This window comes from Vombatus ursinus, unplaced genomic scaffold, assembly GCF_900497805.2.
Source record: "Vombatus ursinus unplaced genomic scaffold, bare-nosed wombat genome assembly UNPS02011353.1, whole genome shotgun sequence".
Taxonomy (NCBI): Eukaryota; Metazoa; Chordata; class Mammalia; order Diprotodontia; family Vombatidae; genus Vombatus; species Vombatus ursinus.
The window spans coordinates 2863773-2886869 of record NW_020951131.1 but is presented as its reverse complement, the minus strand read 5'-3'; the positions used below and the strand labels follow the sequence as shown (position 1 = coordinate 2886869).

The 23097-nt window shown below is 52.9% G+C and overlaps 1 protein-coding gene across 2 annotated transcripts in view; it reads right to left on the bottom strand.

The window, feature by feature from the left end:
- Nucleotides 1-23097, bottom strand: part of CTBP2 (C-terminal binding protein 2) — a 126371-nt gene that overhangs the window by 21098 nt on the left and 82176 nt on the right. Inside the window, exon 1 of one of the 2 annotated variants that reach the window (XM_027855919.1) lies at nucleotides 14131-15847. The exons of the other annotated variant lie outside the window; for it this stretch is intronic. Coding sequence (XP_027711720.1) covers nucleotides 14131-15847 — 1717 coding nt within the window. Of the gene's footprint in view, nucleotides 1-14130; nucleotides 15848-23097 lie in introns of those variants that run through there. 2 annotated transcript variants of the gene reach the window in all.

Below are 23097 nucleotides of genomic sequence, written 5' to 3'. Positions count from 1 at the left end.
ACTTTGCTGACCATCCGTCACTCCCCTGGATTAGTGTTTACAGCCTGTCAACCGGCATCCCGGCGTTCAACCCTAGTCCATGGGGATGTTTCCTCCAGGAGGCCTCCCTGGGTTCTGTGTCCCCCCTTCTCCTGCACCTCCTGCATACACACCTAGGTCCGCCTCTCCCAGAGCCCCCAGGGAGCCCCGGGCAGGATTAGTCTGAGGCATTGCCTGGGACATCTGTAAGCGATGGCACCTTCCTACGGGAGTCTAATCAAAGCGCATCCTTTCTCTGCATCCCAGAAGGTGGCTCCCAGGTGCGCAGGGGCCGTCCCTGAACCTCGGAGCTGGAAAGGCCTCAGAGAAAACGGGGAGGCAGATCTGGATGCGAGGGAGCTCAGGCAGGGCAAAGGGATCGCTCACCCGCGGTCACAGGGGCCAGAAGGAGCTGAGCCAGGCTTTCACCTGAGCCCCTCGCCCCTCCCCAAACCAGCTTGTCTCCCACTGCACCTTGAGGTCATCGAGTCTGTGCAACAGCTCATCTTCCCTCTGTGCCCCTCAGCCTGCCCCAACCAACAAACACCAGGTTGGAAAAACGGGGCATGAAAAGCAAACCCCAAGCCTCAGCACCAAAGTCCCCCCCAACGTGTCTCTGACACTCAAGGAAGGGTTAACTGAGCCTCTTCTGCCGCAACATGACCCCTTAAAATTCCAGCTTTCCTGCTTAGCTCTCCCTGGCATTCCCTTTCAAACCTGGGAAGGATGCTCTTGATTGCCCCGCTCTCATGCCCTTAACTCCATGAAGTCTTCCCCGCAGCCAGCCTGCTAGGCAGACCCCTCCCCTCCTAATGGTGCCACGAAGGGTGACCTCAGGGAGGCCAGGGCTGAGATCAGCACGGCTGGAGGGGTGGCCAACTGGGCACACACTGGAGCGACCGACAGAGCTCCGTGGGTGTTAGACTGGGTCTTGGACCAGCAACGGACAAACCAAGAAAGATCCTACAAGGCAAGGAGTCCAAGCCAGGCCCATTTCTCAGAAAAAGGCTCGGGTGTGCGAGATGTTCATTGGCCTGTTTCCATGGGCCTTTAACATAATGTCCCGTAGTGGCAGCCACATTTACAGAGCCAAACCTGGAGGAATCTAGCGTCCTACATGTTGTACCCGGGGCAAGGGTCACGAAACACAGCATCCCAGGTGGGGACGGAGGAGGAAAGCATGGGGGATCTGGGGCAGGCACAGAAGTCACTCAGCCTGGCCCACCCTCTCCTAGCCTCCCGTGACAAGCCATGTTGGTGCCAAGATGCTGAGGCCTCCAAGGGTTATTAGCACCCTGTAAATCTGGTGCCCTGAACCAGAGCCCCAGCTGCCCCACCCTTGTTACACCGTCACTACCTCCCTCACCCAAGTTCACATCTGCAGACCTGTCCACGGCTCAAATGTCCAAACAGTTGTGTCATTTTGTTGTTTCCACACCCAACATTTCTTCAACACACGCCTCCTCCTCTTTGCTGCAAAGTCATTACTGTGGGTGAGACCCTCACCTCGAAGCTAGACTAGTGCAATGGCCTCCTTATTGGCCTCTGCCTCTATTTCTCATTCACTTTTCCAAACCTTTTCCAAGCTCAGGTCTCCTCCACCGCCATTCCCCCTTACCCAACAAACTCCAGTGGTGCTCTTATCACTGCCGGGACCCCAGGGAAACCCCTCACAACTCTTCCCGCCTTCTAGCGCTCTTCTGCTGGCCAAACCGGTCCCTGTGGTGTGCCTCATGCAGGACGCTTCATCTCCCACCACCACGCCTTTGCCTCGGCTGTCCTTTAGTCTGTCTCTCCTCAGCTCTGCTGTGCGGAATTCCCAGGCTCCTCCCAGACTCTGCTCAAGGTCACCTTCTCTGGAGTCCTTTCTCAGTCCCACACCTGCCTCGTATCCGGCTACCCCCGAGCGTCTCCTGGGACTGAGGCTAGTTGGTGACGACAGGTAGGTTTTCTCCCACGAGATGGTTTACTACTTAGTCCCCTCGCCCTGCCCTTGGCTTTTCCAGCCGCCACAGGCGAGGGTCCCTCTAAGGGCTTCGCTTTACCTGTGCCTCACCCAATCAGAGCCCGGTCCGATGGCCCGGCTGACCACAGCCCGCCCTCAGCACCCCAAAGCCTCCTGCAAAGGCCCGCTGCTGAGCTCCCAGGGGTGCCCACATCTGTAAGCCTCGGGGGCGGTTCCCTGGAGTATGTCTGAGTTTCTGAAAACGTGCCCATGGCAACAACAGAAGGGTATGTTTGCAAAAAATAAGTGAAATAATGATGAGAAAAGAGAATTAAAGATGCCAGTAGGAAGCTGGCGATGCCAGGCGTGGCCACCCCCTCGTCCCTCCCCCATCTCAGTGCCTCCCGCGGGACAGGCACACGTATGCTCCCCCATCACATCGTTGGTAACGTGCATTCTGACTGGCCCAGCACATACACGGGGATCGAGGGCAGCGAGGACCTGTGGAGCAGCCTGGCCCCAACGGGATCATGGGAGGATCGGTACCAAGGCAAGCTTGCTTCCCCCAGATAAGCAGAGAGGGGCTCACACTAAGATCACTCAAGATTAGCCCCCCAGACCCACAGGAATCTGCAGGAACGTCTGGGCTCCTGGAGCACTCGCTCATTCCCCCTCCAACCCCAACATTCCACTTTTAGGACGCCCTGGGCAGCGACGCATTCTTGGGTATGAGTTCCAAAGTGAAACTGCCCTCCAGAAACTTCCATTCTGCCGGCCGTCCCACAGCCAACAGAGAGCACCTGCTCAAGAGTGTCCCTGTGCGACGTTGCGTGAAGCCCCCAACCAGAAGGCCTAGGAAGCCGGGGCGCCTGTGTGCAGACCTGTCCTCTGGAGGACGAGGCGCCTAGACTCAGTAATGTCCACCTCTCCTCCCAACTCCCAAGTCTACCAAGGATCAGCCGTTCAGCACACCCACGGAATGCAACCTTCAGCTGTGGCCTAGATGCAAAGCCCGCCTGGGGGGAGAAGTCACACCACGTTCCACAGAACCTACCACACTCGGATTAAGCGGCTGCACCCTACCTTAACTGCACGCTTCAGGAGTCTCCAAGAATGGACCAAGCCCTCTATGGTAACTCTCTGCGTAATGAAAGTGCAGATGATTCTGGGCAGAGCCGAGGGTCAGCGAAAAAAGCAAGAGAAGTTGGTGGGTCTCCCCCTAAGACCCTGAAATCAGGTCCCCTGACTCAAGCCAAAGAGTGTTCTACCAAGGTAAGCGATGAAAAACAGCAGAGCCCAGGACCCCCGATCAGAGGACAGCGCCAAGGTCACACGACGGCCCCTGGCCTAGCACTCTTAAAAAGCCAAAAGTAAAACAAAATGCCTCATCTAATTCTGTGGAAAAGACCCTAATTATCAAGAGATGGCAGGAGAAGCTCTCGTGCTAAGTTTAATGTGGCCATAAAACCTCCACGGCTAAGTGGCGGACACCTGGTTGGTCTGCTGGACGTGGCCGGCCCCTCTGGCTGCCCCAGGATGCTCAATGGGGCCGCTGGGGGCAGCTGCTCCCCCGTCACGTCCCCCCAGAGTCCAATGGCTTAAATCCAGCCAGCCTCCAAGCCCAGGGAGCCCCCAAACCCTTCTGCTTTTTGGAGGCCATTACTATTATTTCTTCGTATGATTCAATTCCATCCAATGGAAAACAGAGAAACCAATTGTTTCTTAGGTGAAGGGTGGGGAGGCCAGAAGGGACAGGCCCAGGCTGGGTACAAACACTAACAATGATGATGGGGAGGAGTCAGAGTTAGATGGCTCGTTAGTGACAGTGACAGAGCTTTGGATTTTCATGGTTAGGAGGGTGAGTAGCCCCCACGCTCCCCATTTCCTCCCCTCTCTCTGCATCCATCTGTGGTTGGCTCTCAGGCAGTGGTAACGCGCCCGCTGGTGTTTGGTCAACAAGGAGACAACTCGTAAACGTGGGAGGCGGCATGATGGGGTGGAAAGGACGACGCGCTCAGACTCTAGACTGCCTTCCTCCATGCTCTGGGATGTCACAGCCTCAACGTCCTCATCTGTAAAATGGGGTGTACCACCTACCATGTACGGGAAAACTGTAAGGAAGACATTTGGTGAACTCAAGATTCCCCCCACTCCAGGGAAGCAGGAAAGTAAGGCCCAGGTACGTGCTTATGCTCACGGACTGAAGTCTGGTCAGATCCAGGCCAAACGTCCGTGAGGTTTTCGGCCCTTTGGCCTAGCCCTCCCTCTTCCGGCCCCAAGCTAGAGTTCATCTGCTGAGGATAAGGAAGAAGCACCAGATTGGGCTCCTAAGGACCTGAGTTCAAATCCAAGATTGACCACTTCGTTCCTGTGTGGCCGTGGGCAGGTTCTCTCTTCAGACTAATTGTTCTTTCTGGTTCTTTCTATCTGTAATTCTCTAACCCAAAAAAGCTCTTCTTTTCTGATCATCTGCTGTGGCAGACACATATACTTTGGGGGGCTGCCTATCTTTCATCCTTCCTCCAAAGGATGGGGTGCTCCACTCCCCAGAGATATTGACCCCCCAACTGGATCTGACCCAATTTTTTTCCTGGCTTGGGGTCTCTAAATTCCCCAGATGCTGATGACAGGGACGCTGTGTGAGCCAGAGAAAGAGGTCTCCCCAGAGCTGGGGCCTCCCCTCTCGATTTCCAGTGGGAAGGCCTCTCTGTCTAATCAACGTAATGCTTCCCGGAGACATCCGGAGGCCCCCAATTGTCCTGGTTTCAGGCAAGTCAACAGTGGTTTAGAATTTCTCCCTCACAACCAAGAGCTGAGCCTCGGAGCACTCCCTCCTTATCCGGTGCAAACTCCCAGAAACTGAATCCACTGGCTCATGTGGCTGTCTGCTGTTTACGTAACACACTGCGCCATTTCTACTTGGGAAGCCTTTCCAGGAGGAAACTTTTCAGCTGTGCACATGTGAATGGGTCCCTGAGGCCAGCCTGCCCTCTCAGTGGGAACGGGTGTTTACAGGGTGATTTTACGCTCTTCTGGAAACTTGGCAAAAAGGAATCTGATTCATCCATTGCATGCTGTGGCTGGGATCAGCGGAACCAGGACACATTTCCCATCTTGGTGCCGGCTCCAGGACTCAAAAAGAGTCAGGCCTCAGAAGTGGACAAATGGATTGTTTTGGAAATAAGTGGCCTACAGAACAACACTGAATTTTGAAGGGGAAAAGGGGACCATATTCTTTAGCTCGGGATTTTAAATCCCTTCCCCTTGCCCTTCTCCTTTTTCCTGCATTTTGTATATTCAATATACCAACCCAGTAGTTTACAAAGAAATTTCTAAATTTCAGCAAAGTGCGTGGGAAACATTCAAAAAGCTTTCCTTGCCTAATTCTGTTGACAAGATCAATTCAGGGACAGTGAAAAGAGCCCCACTGATTTATCTGGTGGAACTCCCACATACCGCCTTCTGATCGTATATTTTACACCTGAGACTGAGTGACAAGATGGGAATGACATTTTTATTTTCCTTTTTAAAGAATTCTCTTCCTACAACGACCAGAAGTCCAATCTGACCTGAATCTAGAATCTGAAATGTACAGTCCCCACAGCTTTGGGCGTAGATAAATCAAGGGACGGCTTCTGGGGTCCCTTCTGGATCTGCGGTCCTGTGGCCCTCGGGAAATGACTGAAAACATTATAAAGTCTCACTTGTATACAAGCAGGATAAAAGAAGAAGAGAAAACTGGGGTTGGGGGCACGATTTCTCAAGCAAAGGTGAAAAGCTATAAAGGATGACTTGAATTACTGACTTGTTTCAGATAACTTCCCATGGTCAAGAAGAGTGGCCCGGCTTTGGCTGGGCGAGATTCAGAAGAAGTAAAAGGGCAGAAGGGCTATTTCTAACCTATCTCTTGTACTTGGGCACAGAAGGAGAATCCACTCACTTCAGCACCCGGGACAGACCCATGAGATGTTAGGAACTCACTTGGGGGCGACGGAGGGCGGCCCCCGGCTGTGGGGAGCAGGGCATCAAAGACCCCACGTAGGGCAGCCGCTCTGGCGCTAACCAACCCATCATTCACCTTCCCCAGCTCGCGATCCCGTGATAATCGCCCAATCTCTAAATGTATGGAAAAGGGAACACTTGTGTTTGTAAATATTGAAAGAAACATATGAGTTTGGCAATTACTCTGGAGTGGCTGGTTACAGCCTCAAAGTTGACAAATAAGGGAATGGGAATGTTATTTACATAATACAATTTGCAAAATGGGAAGTAGCTACTCACTACCCGATTCATGAATCCACCCTATTATCTGGATTCTAAGCAGGCCCCAAGTACAAGGGGCAGATTTCAGCTGACTGCACCGCCAAGGTATTAGATGGCAGCTTCTGAGTGCTGGGCCTGAGGGTCGTCATGAGCGCCTCTGACTTCCCGGGAGGCAAATCAGAGAGTTTTAAAGGTTGCACGCAGGTGCTGGAGCATCCCCTAGCCCCCCGAGCCTCAGAGGCAGGCACTCCAGGTAACACAAGGGCCCCATGGAAAAGCCTGGATTTAAGAGTCAAACAAGCTGGTCTGAATCCTCATAAGACCTTTGAGACCCTGGGAAAGAACAGGAACCACCAACATTTATAAAAGACTTTTCAGGCTGACAGTGGTCTTTCCATAGACGAGCTCATCTGTAAAATGGGAACATGGACTAGAGATAAAGTCCGTCCCAGCTCTAACGCTATGCACCTATAACCCCCCACTGCACAGATGAAGATACTGAGGCCCATGGTCACCCAGCATGTGGGGCAGGATTTGAACCCAGGTCTAACTCTGAAAACAGCATTCTATCCACTTCACAAAGCTACCTGTGTCCAGAAATGCACATGGAACAGGCCCTTTGGGAGAAAATCTGTCAAGTCCTTTTATATCCATGAACTCATCTGAAGACTTCTATTAACTGAAAATTTCTCTAAGAGCCAAGGAAGAAACTCCGCTCACTAGCCAGCCCCAAATCTGATGTTTTTCTCATGTTACTATGCCTTCTCTAGCAACAGGCCCAGGCTGGAACCCAAGGACAGCACTGCCCAGGTCACCCGAGGCCCTGGCAAGGCTTTCGAGCCTGGAATGAACAAAATCTCCCCCAGCTGGGCAGTGATAACGACGACCACGTTCTTCCTGAAGAGGATGTGGTTCTGTGCTTTGAAACATGTATGGCATCCCCGGCCACATGTGGTGATTAGTGGGCTAGTTATGGAAGGGCTCTCTCTTTCTCTTTTACTAAAGGAGGGCTCCTGCAGTAGGAGGAGAGAAATGTTAGATGAAAATAAAGATTTTGATAAAAATGGACAACTTGTAAAAACCACAGCCCCCGGGGCTCTGTTCCAAACAATTCAGACACGCCTGGGAGACAGTAAGGAAGAGAGTGGGGAGAGCGACTCGGTGGGTAGGATGGGGAGGGGCTCGGTGGGCAGGCCAGGGAGGGGCTCAGAGGCAGGCCAGGGAGGGGCTCAGTGGGCAGGCAGGAGAGCGGCTCACGGGCAGGCCAGGAATGGCTCGGTGGGCAGGCTGGAGAGCGGCTTGGTGGGCAGGCTGGACAGTGGTTCGCAGGCAGGCGAGGGGCCTGACTTTGGGGAGTCGGATGGCTATTTGTAGAGATATCACAGAAGGAATTCTTGTCCGTGGGATGGGGAGCAGGAACACAGACTAGACATCTCCGAGGTGCGGGGACACTGATGGGTGTGTATGACCACAGACATGGACTGTAAGGCTTCAGAAAACATTTCTCTTCCCAACTAGAGAACGCACTACCAACATCTGATGTGGCCTAGGATTCCAACCGGGGCCTCCCCCCAGCAACACTCCCTCCGACACTCGCTGAAGCGGCCTTTGTTACCTGCTGGCATCTATCACTTCTCCTAATGAGATGGGGCTTGATTTACGGGCCTCCCCTGAACAGCCAGGCCAACGCCTCCTGACCCGGCCAGCAAGGCCAATGGAGGGTCTCCGGCTTCCCCGGGGAGCCCTTGCTGAGAACCTTGGTGACCCCGACAGGGCCCGGGCATGATGGAAGGGAAGGGGGCAGCAAGGACGAAGCCCCACAATATGCTAAGGAGGATATAATCGCTGAATAAAAATACTCAGGCAATCACCTAAGTGGGGAAAGAGGACTGTGCGCTCTCAGAAAACCCAAGTGATGAGCAACTCTTCCGATGAACTAAATAACCGGCAAGGACAAACCGAGGCCAGGCTCCAGACGAGACCCAGCTTTTGGCGGAGCCGCCCTCCTCCTGCCTGCTCTGCGTGGGCTCCTGAGCTGACCCAGAGGCAGATGAGCGGGGCCAGGCCCCCCCTCGTTAAGGGAAAGCAAGAGGCTCCCGGAAGGAATGGCGCCAAGGTGCCACAGGCCTCCAGGATGACCCCAGCCTGGTCACACCAGCCGAGACCGCGGGAGACAGCATTCAGACTTGCCCTCAAAGTCGAAGCGAGGTCAGTGGGATGGGGAACACCAGGAGCAGGGGGGCCAGGAAGTCACTGAATCCACCATGAAACCCTTTAAGCATTCTCACAGGAGTCCAAGTCTGAGTGGTATCAAAGGCCCCAGAAGAATGCACGCTACCTGAGGGCAGGGACAAAGAGAAAAAACTGGGCCTGATGTCAGGCCAGATCAGAGTGGAGCAATGGGGTCACGTGAGAGGTAGGGACACCCCCTCTTGGGACGTGCGTAGCCAATGGTGCGACACACGTCATGGCAGAGAATCTCTGAGGACAGTGGGGCCTGGGACGGCCCCTGAGGTTCTGTCCGCATCTCAAGTTCTCAAGGAATCTGGATTCTGCCTCCGTCTCCTCGGCACATCTCCCCGGGCCCTGCACGAAGCCACGGCTTGAAGAAACAAAAGCTGAGAGACCCCTGGCTGTTGACCGGGACAGAGGCAGGCGGGGGAATGGGAAGGGCACAAGGCCAACGTGAGAAAGATGACAGAGACTCCACAGGACGGGCAGCAGCACGGCACTAGCATCTCCCACCCCGTGAATCTGCAGCCGCTCTCCGAGGCCCCTCCTCGCCAGGAGCGCCGTCCCTGCTGGCATTCTTCTACATGGGATGGTTTCTGGGGGTGGGGCGGGAGGGTCTGAGGTGGCGAGACGAGGGGAAGGCGCCCAGGACAGCAAGGACAGCGGTGCTATGAGCTTAAGGGGACGGTGGAACATCCAGGGGAAGGTATCTGCAGAGGAGGCTGGGCTAGAGACAGTGCTGTCCCCGTCACGTAAAGGACACCGCCAGGATTCACCCTCGATGACAGCGGCAAGTAGAAACCGGGACATTTACGGAGGGAACGGGACCAAGCACAGGTGGTCAGCTGCGCCTCACGTCCATAGAATCAAGCCTCTTGAAGTGACGGAGCGGTGGGGGACCAGTCCAAACCCATTACAAAGAAGGGATGGGACCCCTTCATCTTACAGAAAGGAAACCTCTCCTCAGTGCCAAAAAGTGGAACATCCCGAGTGCGGCCTCATCCGCCACAGGGCCCTTAGGGGCAGGATTTCTGACTCCTGGGGGGTCAGCCGGCCAAATCAGTTCCTGCATTTCCTTGAGGCCAAGCAGGTGCTAATCAGCATGGAGGGAGGGACCTCAATTCCCCAACTGAGGAAAGCCCAGGCCTGGAACAACCAATTCTCGTATGAAGGATCACTGATCACACACTGGACGTGGAAGGGGCCACCTGAGTCAGACACCGTGGGTGGAACGCTGGGGATCCCTGCTGGAGGGGCCCAGGGCTTGCTTGTGGGATGGAATGCTGCCCCACAGCTGGATCTTCCACAAATGGGCATTCTGCACATACATATTCTCTTCCTGAGAACAGGGATGGCTTCTTTTTTTCAGATCTGTGCTCAGCACCCACTATGGTGACCAGTACACAGCTGGCGCTTAATAAATGCTTGTGATGGAATCACACCAATGGCTCCCTCGTACCTTTCCATCCTCATCTCTGGCCACGAGCCACACGCGCCTGCAACCCTCCAACGCCACCAGCCTCCAGGGTGTGGCTCATGTTGCCCCCTCGCCCCAAGCGTCCTCTTCGATGGCGATGGTGCCTTCCCTTCTCCAAGCTCTAGATGCTACAAAGAATCTCCCAAGAAACTCCTCCGCCTGTGTGGGGCAGCTAACATGTCACAGAAAAACCACCTTGCGCTCCAATTTCTCAGGCCCTGTCTGCCACCTCTCCTTTCTACCAACCTGGGAGAAATACGTGAGCCTGGCTTGTTTGGGGCCCAGACCCAGGCTGACGGGTGGGGGGGGACACCCGGGAGAGGCGGACCCGTCGCCCCTTACTCAGATTAAGCTGTAAAGGAATGGCCGCTTTTTACAGAGGACACACTATCGGCACCAGAGCCTGGCCTGGGGTCACTTCTGTCTCACACTGCCATCATCAGCTTTGGACAAACCTGAACGTGGCAGAGAAAACAGCAACTCTCACGAGGAGGGGAAGAACTACTCGTGGATCACGTGGCCAACAGAGTGGAGAGACCTGGGTTCAAATCCCACCTCAGTCACTTAATACTGCTATTATCCAGGGCAAGTCCCTTCACTTTCGTGGGCCTCAGTTTCCCTAGCTGTAAAATGAGGGGTTTGGATTAGGTGACTTCTGGGGAGTTCTATTCTCCTACGGAAGGCTTAAAAAATGCAGCCTAGGGCAACATCCATTAGAATCCTAAGGAGGAGGCCCAGCTGGGGCGCCATGTTGTCTGTCCCCAGAAGAGTAGATCAGCTCCATGAGGGCAGACTGAGGGGAGCGGGTCTGTATGCAGTCAGACCATTGAGTGAAAGGCAATTCTGAGGCGACGGCCCAGGTGGGGACTGGGCAGGGGAGAGAGCTGAAAGGGGACCTCGGGTGTTCTCCAACTGGCACTGAGTTTGGTCTAATGCTACAGAGAATGTTACCAAGGTAACTTTATTCCATGAAGATGGGAGCCTTGGGAATCACTTTAAACTAATGGCCTCCCTCCCATCGTCAGCTCGGCATCAGGCAGGGACTCTTGTCTAGCTGAAGATGCAGAGGAACAGTCGGGTCATCAGCCTCGTCTGTCTACACCAGCCCGTCTACACACATGCAGTCCATCTATCCAGCTATTTCAGCAGAGTGCTTACAATGAAAATGAACCACCCAGAAATGAAAACAAACCCAGACACCAAAGGAAGAAGCCAGGACATCTCCATCCAACAGCTCTCTCTGAGCTACGAGTGGGCTTGATGCAATTTTAAATGGGGAAAGGATACCGCCGTCTGCCTACCCCAGCATGGGAGATGGGCCCGTGGCTCCTACGTGGAAACCTTCGGCAGGACCACGGCCACACAGACCCTTCCCCATGATGCCCAAGAATCAGTCAGAGCTGTCTGAGAAGTGAAGAGAAATAATCGAGGCCCCACCGAGCAATGTTCCTTCAGTTCTCCCGTCCACACTGGCTACCACTGAGACACTGAACTCTTTGCAGAACGTGCTTTGGGGAAGCTGCTGTCCCCCTTCAAACTGCCTGGTCCCTGCACAGGTGAAACACTAACGTCCACATTTTTACTTAAGAGGAAAAAAAATAAAGACAAGGGCTCACAAGTCCACGAAGAACAAGAGGGAATTTTTTTAAAGATGCGAGATAAAATTCCTTGATGAAAGATGCTGAGTCCTACGTCGCTGCCGACCACAGACACAGCGGGTCTCGGTTTTCTGGCCTAAGATTCAGTGACATCGAAGGTCAGTCCCTCCAGTTCCAGATCTGGTAGGATTATCCTCCACAACAAGGCACCGCATTTGTCCGATTCGTCCCTGCCCCAAATCAAACAGAAGTAGTGGTTCCTTCAGGTTGTGTACAAGCTCGCCAGCATCAACCCAGCCTGAAGGCGGTGCCAGCCAGCCCCGGCAGGAGGACAGGTCATAGAGTCCCCCAGCTGGCCGCGACCCCGCCTCCCCTCAGCGACCTCGGGGCATGGATATCTTGGCCCTGGCCCCTGTGGGTCCGCGGCTGTGGAGGAGGTGACCCTGATGCTCGAGCTCCTCTTGGGGGAGGTGGGGACCGCTGAGGAAGCCGGAGGCTTTCTTAGGGGGCCATGGCGGCAGCGGCGTCTGTCTGCATTAGCAAACAGGCGTTTGGTTGAAAAGTGCTACCGAATGGTTTATTTGACAGAGAAATTGATTTATTCTCTGATGAGCTTCCTATTCTAATTGTATGAAATTCCTCGAAATTGATATGGAGCCAGAGAACAAAGATGAAAGCCCACATCCCCTGGTCTATCCTAATGTATCCTGACTGACCACGAGTCTTCAAATTAAATGGGGAGAAAGAAATAGGCGGCCAGCTCATGTTTGTGGGAAGGTAGCATCAAATTAAAGAAAAAAATTAAGGCAATTTTGCAGGTCCTACTTCAGCTAAACCTTTCAATGACTTCAATGAGGAGATAATCTTTCTGTGATTATGACCAAACCTTCCCGTCGCCTAGCAACACATAATTAAGGAATATGTTTTCAGATCCGCTTTGCAAGCTGGCCATTATCAGATGAGATCGCTACAGCAACAAATGTGGTCCTCATGCAAATGAGCCGGCTGGAAAGAAAGCACGTCTGGCTCGTGAAGGACGGGGAGGGGGCACAGGAAGGACCCCCGAGAAATCACAGCGATTCTGGTCACCCACGGACCAAAGAACCAGTGCTGGAACCAGGCAGATCAAAAATAAAGTTAACAAACCAGAACCAAATGCCCCAATCGAGAAAAGAGCTCGAATGCCATTTATAGGACAAAACAAAACAAAAACCAGCAGATTCCTCTTCTTTTTTGAGTAAGCTAACAAGTGATCGTGAAGGTAACCTGGTGATCCCCATCCATGATTTTCTGTTTCAACTGCTCAGATTCAGAGTAGACAAAGTTAACAGATTCACCTTCAGAGCAAAGACAGAGCACTCCTCTTTTTCCCCTTCAGGCTGGGGGAGTGTACGGGGCGGGGGGAGGGATTCAATAGTTGTTCCCCAATGTGGCAAGTTTGTCTATCTTTGAAATTTCCCAACAACCTCCTTTTTCTGGAAAAGAGAAGAGAAGAGAAGACGATGCCTGTTCCCTGAATGGCATCATGAGTGAGTGGGGAGGGCAGGGGACGGCCAGAAACAAAGACCTCTGTTTTTGGCTTCCATTTGCAATTCTGTTGGGTCACTGTTTCCTTATGGAGCTAGGAGGCAGAATCCCATCCCAGGTTGTGCCCACAGTGTTCAGAGGCGGGCTCCGTGTCAAGGACAAGATGTCCTATGCGATCACAGATGTCCCTGAGGGAACAGGTTTTTAACCAAAAATTGCTACTTGCTTCTCTTGCTTTCTCCAGCCTGTTTCTGCCTATGTCTGACCAGACCTTTTAAAAGATTAAACCTACATCTGAAACACATCCCCACATTTTCCTTAGTTTAGCCCACGGGCATTAAAAGGAGATAATCACTGATTTAAGTACAAACCCTCACTAATGGCTCACATCCTACCACCCCGTGCCAGGAAGAGACCATTTCCTCCACAGGCCTGGTAATTCTGTGAGGAGGCAGCAGATGAAAGAGCCTTTCTTTGTCCCAAGTCCAAAGGACTTTTGAAGGGGAGGCAAACCCAACGATGTCACTCAGGCTCAGAGCAGAGCAAGGCTGGCATTCCCTCTGGGGAGCCCAGTTACGGAGGGCTCAGGACAAATCCCCCATCGGCCTTTCAAAGCCCGAGTCCTTATCGCTACGCCCCTCTAAGGCTCGAGCCATGCGAGGACCCCACCGACTTGGGGCAAACCACCTGGGTAAAGCCGGGGACATCACCAGCATCTCCCTGGTGCTGTTCCCTCTTCATCTATAAAATGAAGGGAGTGAAAAGGATAGCATCTCCCACCCCTTCCAGCCCGAGATTCATGATCATAGGAACCCACACTCATCACGCTTGTTAAAAAATATCTCCTTTACCAGAATAAGGTAAGTGAGCAGAGAGTGCCCTCAGTCTAAGGAATGGGGTAACCCAATGTCATGGCTTACTGCTCGAGTGCAGACAGACAAAACATCTGGGATACAGATTATTTAAAAAAAAAAAACAAGATTAAAGAACAACAAGCCAAGGACGGCTATAAAGACAGCTACAGACCCTGCCACGCAGAACACGCTAAGCTAAGGAACTTAGGCAATTACTTTGTTCAGGCGAGATCATGGTGGAGACAATGATGGGGGCTCCGGTGCGCCTGGCCACCTTCTGATACGGAGAGTGAGGCGTGTGGAGACTCTCGGTGGCCGCAGGTGGCAGGGTGGCATCCACCGGAACACTGGGTTTTCTCAGCAGCTGGGGGCTGCTGTGGGGGCTGTGCAGGGGAGACACAGGGGCGGTCCGCTCCCGCTTCATCAGCTCCATGGGCACTGTGTAAGCGGTAGAGTAGGCGATCTTGGGACTGGGGTGGAGGCTGTTCTGTACCGTGGTGGTCATAGCTATCCCAGCCTGGGGGGAGTAAGATGGTCCCAAGCGGGCATTTACGGTGCATGGCACAGGAGAATTGTATCCAGGGTTTGGTGGGAAATGAGCATTTGGATGGGCCATGCCAGCAGCGGAGTAGGTGGCTGTCTCTAGAAGGTGCTGAGATGGCGCGCTGGAGGGTCTCCGAGTAACTTCTGGGCGGGGTGGGATTGCCTGAAGAGGGAAAACGGACTGGTGCTGGACGGGGTTGCCACCCACCACGGCGCCCGGGCCAGGCTGTCCCAAGTAATTGTTGGGCAGAAGATCACTTCGATGGCTGAAGCTGTTGGAGCGGGTCCTGGGGCGTGAGGAGGGACCCTTGCGGCGCTGCAGCTCGGCCCGGCAGTGACCGATCAGCCGGGAAAGGACACGTGCCTGGCCCAGGTTGGGGGCGACGGACTTGACATCATTCTCCTCCATCATGGCCAGCACGTTAGGGCCATCAAACCCCTGCTGGAGCAAGGCACCGATGGTGCTCTCAGATAAGCCTTCCGTCCTCAGAAGGGCCATGAACTCAGGGTCCACGTTCCTCTTGCCATCCTGCCCAGGGGCCTCGTAAGTCTCATATGCCACCTTGGCATTGAGGGCTTCCTGGGCCGGGCTGTAGGTGCGGCTCACAGGACCTGCTGAGAGCCCCGGGTTCCCCTCAGCCACAGCGGACATACTGGGGTCAACCACTAAGCATGTTGGCGCCGTCTGCCTGGCAACGGGAGGGGGCTCAAGGGGCCTCATGCCGACATCATTCAAGAGAGGCCAGTTGGGATAAACCGGTGCCTCTGCCCCATGCCTCAGAGGAGGGTCGGCTCCATACCTGGCGAGGGAAGCATCGCGGCTCCGTATTCTCTGGCCTTCGGGGATCATTTTACCCCCAGTATCTCGGCAAAGGCGACTGCCTTCATGAGCAGCAGATGACCGGCCTTGTATCTGATCCCACGCCAATCGGCTTCCGGCTATCCCATAATGCAGCCCTGGTCTGTTAACCGTTTGGTCCCTAAAGCAGGGAGGCTCTTTAGGGGCTCTGCCCGCTGCTAAGGATGGGTCGCCGTAGAAGTCCTGTGAGGGCAGGGGACTCCGTCCAGACATTGCTACCTGCCTGCTGTCGTAATAGAGAAATTCAGGAGCAGAACTCTTCCTCAGGGGACCAGCAGCAAACGCCGTGTCCTGGCACAGGTACGGTTCTCGCCTCAGCTCCAGCCCCCCGTGCATCACGAGCTCGGGGCCCTGAGGGCTGGGCTGCTCGTACCAGACGTGCTCGCCACCGTGAGTCAGAGAGTTCCTTCTGCTGGAGGACGGTCTCGGGTAATCCAGGGCGCCATCATTTCCCCAGCTGCTGTCATACCAGCCGGCAGCATCCCAGCTCTGAGAACGACTGATACTGACAGGCTTGTTTGAGACCGGCATTAGAGAAAAAACAATGTCTGCGGAGGAGGGCGGGCAGGACCTTTTCCTTATGCTTCTTCAATTACATTCATCTAAAGCAGCCCGGGCTGCCTGCAAACCCCTCGGAGAGGGCAGCAGCAAGCCTCTCGGTGGTTTTGCGTTTCAAAGTATTTCCTGAATTATTAATTCTCTGAAACTTTAGTAGACAAAACAGAGAGAGCTCCTGGTAACTCTGCCTCTCTCCCCATCAGCATCTGTAAAAGGTCTTTTCTTCTCCCTCAGTCCCAGAAAGCAGTGGGCCCACGTAATCCGGCCCAGTTCTTCCTTCCTCTAGCCGGGGACGGCGCTGGCTCACGGGGCTCTGGGTAGAACCCACTGAGGATTAAGAGCTAAAGCCTGCAAAGCTCTTTTCCATGTGACACTGCAGAGAATTAGGCTGATGAGGAAGGTGGCAGCTCCCACCCGAGCAGACCTGGAATTCTGTGGGCAACAACTTTCTCATGGAATGCAGGCACCCCTCCCCCTCCCAGTACTCCCCATCCTCCCAGCAGCTCTTTCAGGACAGTCTGTCCCATTTTCAAGGAGAGGGGAAATAAAAGGGCTGGCTTCCAAGTCAGTTCCATCCTAATCCCCCCTGATACGTTAATCTACTGGAAACAACAAACGCTAATGAAATGGGAACAGGCAGACAGGACTGGACGAGAAGCCCTACGGACACAAGGCACCCCACAAGCCAGGAGAATGAAAATAAGCTGGGGTTGGGGGGATGATCCACTGGGAACGGCCTCATTTACTCCAGAAAAGTTCCCCCGCATCTCTCTTCTATTTAAAAATAACAGAAAAAAAAAACCACCCCAAACTTCTTGTCCTTGTTGGCCTGAGAAACAGCCTTCTAGGAAGGAAAATGGTGGAGGTGTCACCTGGATCGGGAACTCTCGGACCCTAGGAAAGGTCCCGGAGAGGGAGGAAGGAGGGCTCTTTTCTGCATCCCACTTCGCTTTCCATACTTTTAGGCTTTCCAACTTGGGGATCTTGCAGCCTCCTCCACCATGCACTGATTTTGCACAGGGTGAGCTCCTGGCTTCCCTAGATAATGAAGTCCTGCCAGCCGACAGATATGGTTCAGAGGTAATTCCATAAATGCCGACTCCAGGGAGGCAGACAAACTCACAGCGACTTGTTTCCTCTGCTTCAGGATTCTAATTAATAATTTGTTAACGAGGAGCAAATTTTGTAAAGCACAAATTCTTTCAAGGGAACGCACTACTGGTTTGTTGTTTGTTTCAAGAAAATGGCCTTCCACCTGCAGTTGCTGGGAGCTCAATTGGGGGGACGGGGGACCGGCTGCTGACACCCCGATCTGCCCCTTTAAAGCAATGCCTTGGGTGGCTCAGACACACTCATCATGGGCACAAAGTAATTGTTTACATCACCGTAATGTAATACTCAAAGAGTTCTTCTGAGGCGAATGGGGTCCGTGTCTGTGGTTGGAAGCAAGGAAGAGGAGGGGCAGGGGCATGTAGCACAGCCCCCTCGATGGCAAGGGGAATCTGGCTCCTGCTGGTTCACACACGTGACACGGGCACATCTACCTTAAAGCGCTCCAGAAGGGAGAGCATCGCCCCGAGTCCTGCAATGGCTGAGGGCGGGTCGGATTGGGCACCGGACCCACAAATCTGTTAAAGCTCATTAATGCTGACACCTGCCGACGGCCCCAGTGCCTTGGCCGCTATCTCTGACCCAAATGCTCACCACGTCACATGGTCGGCCACCAAAAGCCTCTCATTGGTTAATGCCCCCAAGTCAAAAATCCCTTCCAACATGGTACTTAAAAAAATGCAGATCATCCCTTCCTAGGATACATCAAAAGCAAAAACAGAGGATTTGGAAAGAGAAGCCACCTTAAATCACCTAATCTCACCTACCGGTGGATTTAGGAAAAAAACTCCCAAGAAGGGGAGGCCTCCAGTCACAGAGCACAAGGAAATGGGGGAACGGGGGCCCACAGGATCAGAGGACATCAGGTAGGAAAGTTTTTAAAATGCACAGTTATTAAGCACACAGTAAGTGCTTAATAAATACTTCTTGATGTGGCTTCAGGTCTTAAATCCAACCAGAACCCTAAGCTTACGTCACACAAGAGTGTGGTCATCATCCACCCTCTGACTGGAGATCCCCACAGAAGGATGCTGGGGCTGGGCAGGATCCCACAACTTCCAAGAAGGCAGCCCACCCTACTGGAGGCTATTTAAGTTTCCTCACATTCAACCAATCTCTCTCTCTCTGTCTCTCTGGAACTTTTACCTATCCCTCTGCCTTCCTCTTCTCCTGTTGGATCGAACCCCTAAAGAACATGGTGGAGGGTACGTGGTCGACACTGGATGAACAACAGCCTTGAAAGACTCAGGAAAACCCAGGTTCAAATCTCTCCTTGGCCAGTTACTAGTTGAGTGACCCAGGGCGAATCACTGAACCTCAGTGAATCTCAGCTTCCCAAGATGGGGCCGATGATATCATCTACCCCGGCATTAATAACAGTGTTCAGCACATAGTAGGTGTTAAATGTTTACTGACTGAATGATCTGCCTCACAGAACTGTCCGGAGGCAGTGAATCAAAGCACCTTGAGATCCTAAAGAAACGCAAGCTATCTGTGTTAGCTCTGATAATAATAGTGAGCGCCTACTATGTGTTAGGCACTGTGCTAAACGCTGGCCAATTAACACTCAGCAACTGGCTGGCACTTGGGAAACCCTGGTTTCCACCCTAGGTCTGATGCTCCACTAGCTGCCCGGTGAGGGAGCAGGGAACCTTCCCCTCTGAGCCTCAGTTTCTTCACCCATAAAATGGGGGTCCCAACAGCACCTACCTCCAAAGGAGTTGTGAGGATCAGATGATATTTGTAAAGTGCTTAGCACACAGTAAGCGCTACATAAGTATCATTACTGAGCGACAATAACATTACTATCATTATTATTATTTAAGATTTTAATCCCAGGGTTCAGGATCTGGTCCTCGTTTTCTCCTGCCAAGCCCTTGAGGTGACTTTTCATTAATTACTGCGGCTCCTGGTAAAAGCGCCACATCGGCCCCGTCCTCGGAAACCACCGCCCTCCCCGGCCAACGAGGAATAACTTTCGTGACGGTTTACACTGATCCCTGATTAAACAGAGGGCAGCACAATGGACGGTGCCTGGCACACAACTGAGAATAAACATTTGTTGTTTGACTGACTGAAAGCTTAATTTCCAATAGATTAGAAACTCCTTGTGGGAAGAACCTGTTTCATTTTTGTCTCTGCGTCTCCAGTATCCAGCAATATCTGGTGTTTGGTACACAGGTGGCGCCTACTCAATGCCTGTCGGTCAGCTGGTTGGTCACAAACATAGGCTCTTTGAGGGGGAGGGGATGTTTTATCGCCAGCACTTAGCACACCACCTTGTACTCAGTTGGTGCTTCATAAATGAGACAACAACGCTACGTGTTCTCCTGTGGGAACAATCTCTGATGGGAAACCCACGAGAATTTAACGTTGAACACACTTAAACTCACAGCCTTTCCTGGAAGCCCATCTCTGGGTGGGAGAAGGAATCCCAGGCATTCGGGCTCGCTGGGGCTCCCTGGAGCCGGGGTCTCCCCAGGGGACCCGTTCTGGCCGGGAGGGCGGGACAGCAGAGCAGTTGCGCTACACACGCACTTCCTAGCCGGAGCGTGTCCAAGCCACACAGACGGCCCTTTGTTGTCTTCAGAGATCCAGTTCTAAGACTCTGCTAAATACGGAATCTGGCCTGTTTTTGTGTTTCTGAATCCCCCACATGCCCTGGAGAAATCGCGTCTCTCCTTACACCAACCAGAGGAAGAGGGGAAAAAAATCTTGAAACGGTTAAAAAAAGGAGCAACCCGCCGGCTGAGCGCGGACGGGCTGCTTCCTCTAAATTGGATGAGGACAAAGGGAAAATTAGCTGAATTCTACAGGAATCATTTTCACTAATCAAAGGCCCAGCGGAGCATCTGAAAGCACTCAGCTCTTGGACTGGAGCCACTGGCTTTTACCGATTTCCAAGCCCAGAGCTCAGAGGCTCCAGGGCTCCAACACCGAGCAGAGTACCAGGGCTGAGCATCCTGTCCAAAGCCGGGCCTGTCGGGACAAGCCCAGCGCCGAGCAACTCACCAGGCAGCCATGCTCAGCCAAAGCTGAAGCCGGGGCTGATCTTGGGGACACGCTGTGAAATTCCCTGGGAACCGTGCTACGAACATCAGAGCCGGCACGAGCTCAAAATCAGATTCACGGCCATGCCGGACTCACCCAAATCCAAGGGAAGCCAAGGACAGTGCAGACAGGTGGTCATCACAGTTTTCCTTGTGTCTCTAGAGAAGCCAGGCTTCGGAGAACTCGGAGCACTGGAGACCCCAAAGCTCACGCAGATTTACAAGTTCCGGGGCCAAAAAACCCTTCCATCGAGCTTCCAAAGTTTGGGATGAGTGGGAAGAGGCCTTCCCAGGTCACTGATTACAAGAGCGGACGTTCTCTCTCATCACATTGCATGTCTCTACAAACTGCTTCCAACGCACAGAACGCATGCCTGCTTCGCCTCTGCCTCCGCCTCCTCCCAGAGCACACTCAGGGGCCACCTCCCACCGAAGGCACCTCCAATTACTGTATATATTCCTATCGACTTATGGGTACATGTCCGAAGCCCTTGGTGGGGGGCAAGGGCTGTGTTTGTTTTTCTCCCTAGCATCTAGCACGGTCCTGGGCTTAAAGGGAGGGTCATAAGGGGCACACTACCTAACACTTTGAAAACTGCGTTGCCAAGTTTCATGGAAATTTGGGTTGCTCTTCTGTATTATCACGGAAGGAAATGGTACGGTATCCGCAGGCTTAGATTATCCTATGGAAAAAAAGGACTACATATGGGGAGACCCATTTCCGAGGGCCCGACTAGCGAGGCCTGTCCAGACAGAAGTACAAACACAAGGGTGCCTCGCTGTTCCCCGACTCTCCTTTCCTCCCCATACCCAGTTGGACAAGGGCACCACGGGTGGTCCTTTCAAATCAACGCTTCCCTTTGGTCCATCCACGTCCGTGACTCTGGGCCTAGCCCTAATGAGGGAACCCTCCAGGGTCAGCCAGCAACAGCTGCAGCTTTCAATGTTTAGGAAGTAGCAGCGGGTGGCCGGCGGATTGGAACCGAAGGTGGAGATTCTACTCCGAGGGAAAAGGCCTCGTGGTGCCCCTACTGTGAAGCACCTTAAAATCCTGGGCGACAGGAAAAGCAGACTCCTTTCTTTGTTTGTTTTCCAAAGAAGTATGCTTCTACCTACATAATGAAGGCACGGTCCATTATGGAGAGTGTCAAGGCAAACGGCAATCTCACTTTGTAACACATGAAAGAGACCACATGCTAAACGTTAAACAAGAGGAAACAGAGGAATAATTCACTGAACGTGCATGCGTTAGACACCTACTATGACCGGTATATATGGTGGGACGTGCAGGAGATGCCGAAATGCACCCACTGACTCGCTTCTGTCGCCGCTCTCCTGAAGCATCTGTCCATGGACACCGAAGCCCTCTGGACGGGCAACAGCAGCGGCCTTTCCTCAAGTCTCGAACCCTGACCTCTCCTAGTGAGCGGCATCTAAATTCAATGACGCCTTTCCTTCTGGAGGCCATTCAAATGAAACCGATGTCTGTAAAGTTCTTGGCAAAACTCACACACAGAGCTACAGAAATGTTCCTGTCCTTTTTATTGGTTATTTTATTGACGATCATTGCATAAGTGTTTCACATCTTAGCTAATCTCCTCTTCCTCTGGGAACAGCCGAAGCCCGCCCGCCTGACCGTGCCAGGGACAAAAAGAAACAGAAATGGGGCCAAAGCTCTCGATTTGGTTTTGTCTGCCACTCTGATGTTCGGGGATCAAAAACCGTTTGAGGGGTTCACGGTGACGTTAACTTCTCCATCGTCACCCTAGTCAGGTGCCATCTGTACCTTTTTCCTACACAGCTGTTTCCTGGATGGCCATTAACTTCTTACTATTGTCTCGACCGAGATTTCCATGACTGTTTTGGTTTTGGGGAAAGGAACCAATAAAGAATCCATTCTTTTGGAGGAGGGCCAACGCCCCAAAGCCACAGCTACATGAGCTCATTTCCAGGGCAGCGGCCAGGATGACCACAGCAGGTTGGCATAGCAACGGTGGCAGAGGAAGCCAACATGGTGACCTCCAATCCCACCGCCATCGCTTTGCTCATACCATCCCCGATGTCTGAAATGGACACCTCCCAGATTCTATCTCTGCTGAAATCCCTCTCCACCTTCAAGCCCAAATTCAGAGACCCTCACTCTTGATGCCTCATCTCACCCTTCCAGGGAAAACAATCATTTCCCTCCTCAAACTGTGCATAATTAATCAACAAGCATTTATTGAAGCACCAACGACAGGCCAGGCACATGGAGGTAGAGAGAAGAGAGAAACTGGTTCTGGTCTCCCGGCACATGACTGGGTCTCTCCTTCATAATCATTCCCTGATTTTGTTTTTGTTTTCTTGTTTTTCAAACTGGCCCTGCTACGTCCCTAGTAAAGAGGACTTGGGGTGAGATATATGAGGGTAGGCCTGGCCCTGCTCTGAATTACAGTCACACACACATTTCAGTTAGACAGCAGATGGAAAGAACCAAGGCCCCAGCATCTTTTGAGTACATCAGTAGGCTAGATGAGAGTTCCGGAGAGATGAGAAGTAAGGCGAGGATGAGGTATGGTGGTCCTCCACCTCTTTGGAAGGCTGGAAGCTGATGACCCCTCAATTCATCCAGGCAGTGGGTGTGGTCCAGTCTCTCTGTGTACATGGCTTCCCTGGTCAGGGCTGGCATATCCCAGGGGCCAACAGAGGGGAGACCATGGGGGAGAACAGGCAAAGGTATTTGTGTTCCCGCTCCCCAGAAAATGGTAACTTAATCTTCTACAATAGAAAATCCCTGGGACAAAGTACAAATAACTAGCACTTATCCATGGCATCAAGGTCTGCAAAGTGCTTTACAAATATCATCCCATGGGCTCTTCACAACACCCCTGGGAGGGGGATGCTAATCCAAAGGTTGCAATGTCAGATTCCTACCTCTTGAGGTCAATGGATCATGACCATGTGATTGAACGTGCATCCAAAAAGCAGTGTCTACAACTTAAAAGCCAAGGTTCCATGAGTTTCCTGAGGCTCAAAGATATTCAAATGGCTTATCCACATGATTTACCACAATGAGTAAGAAGC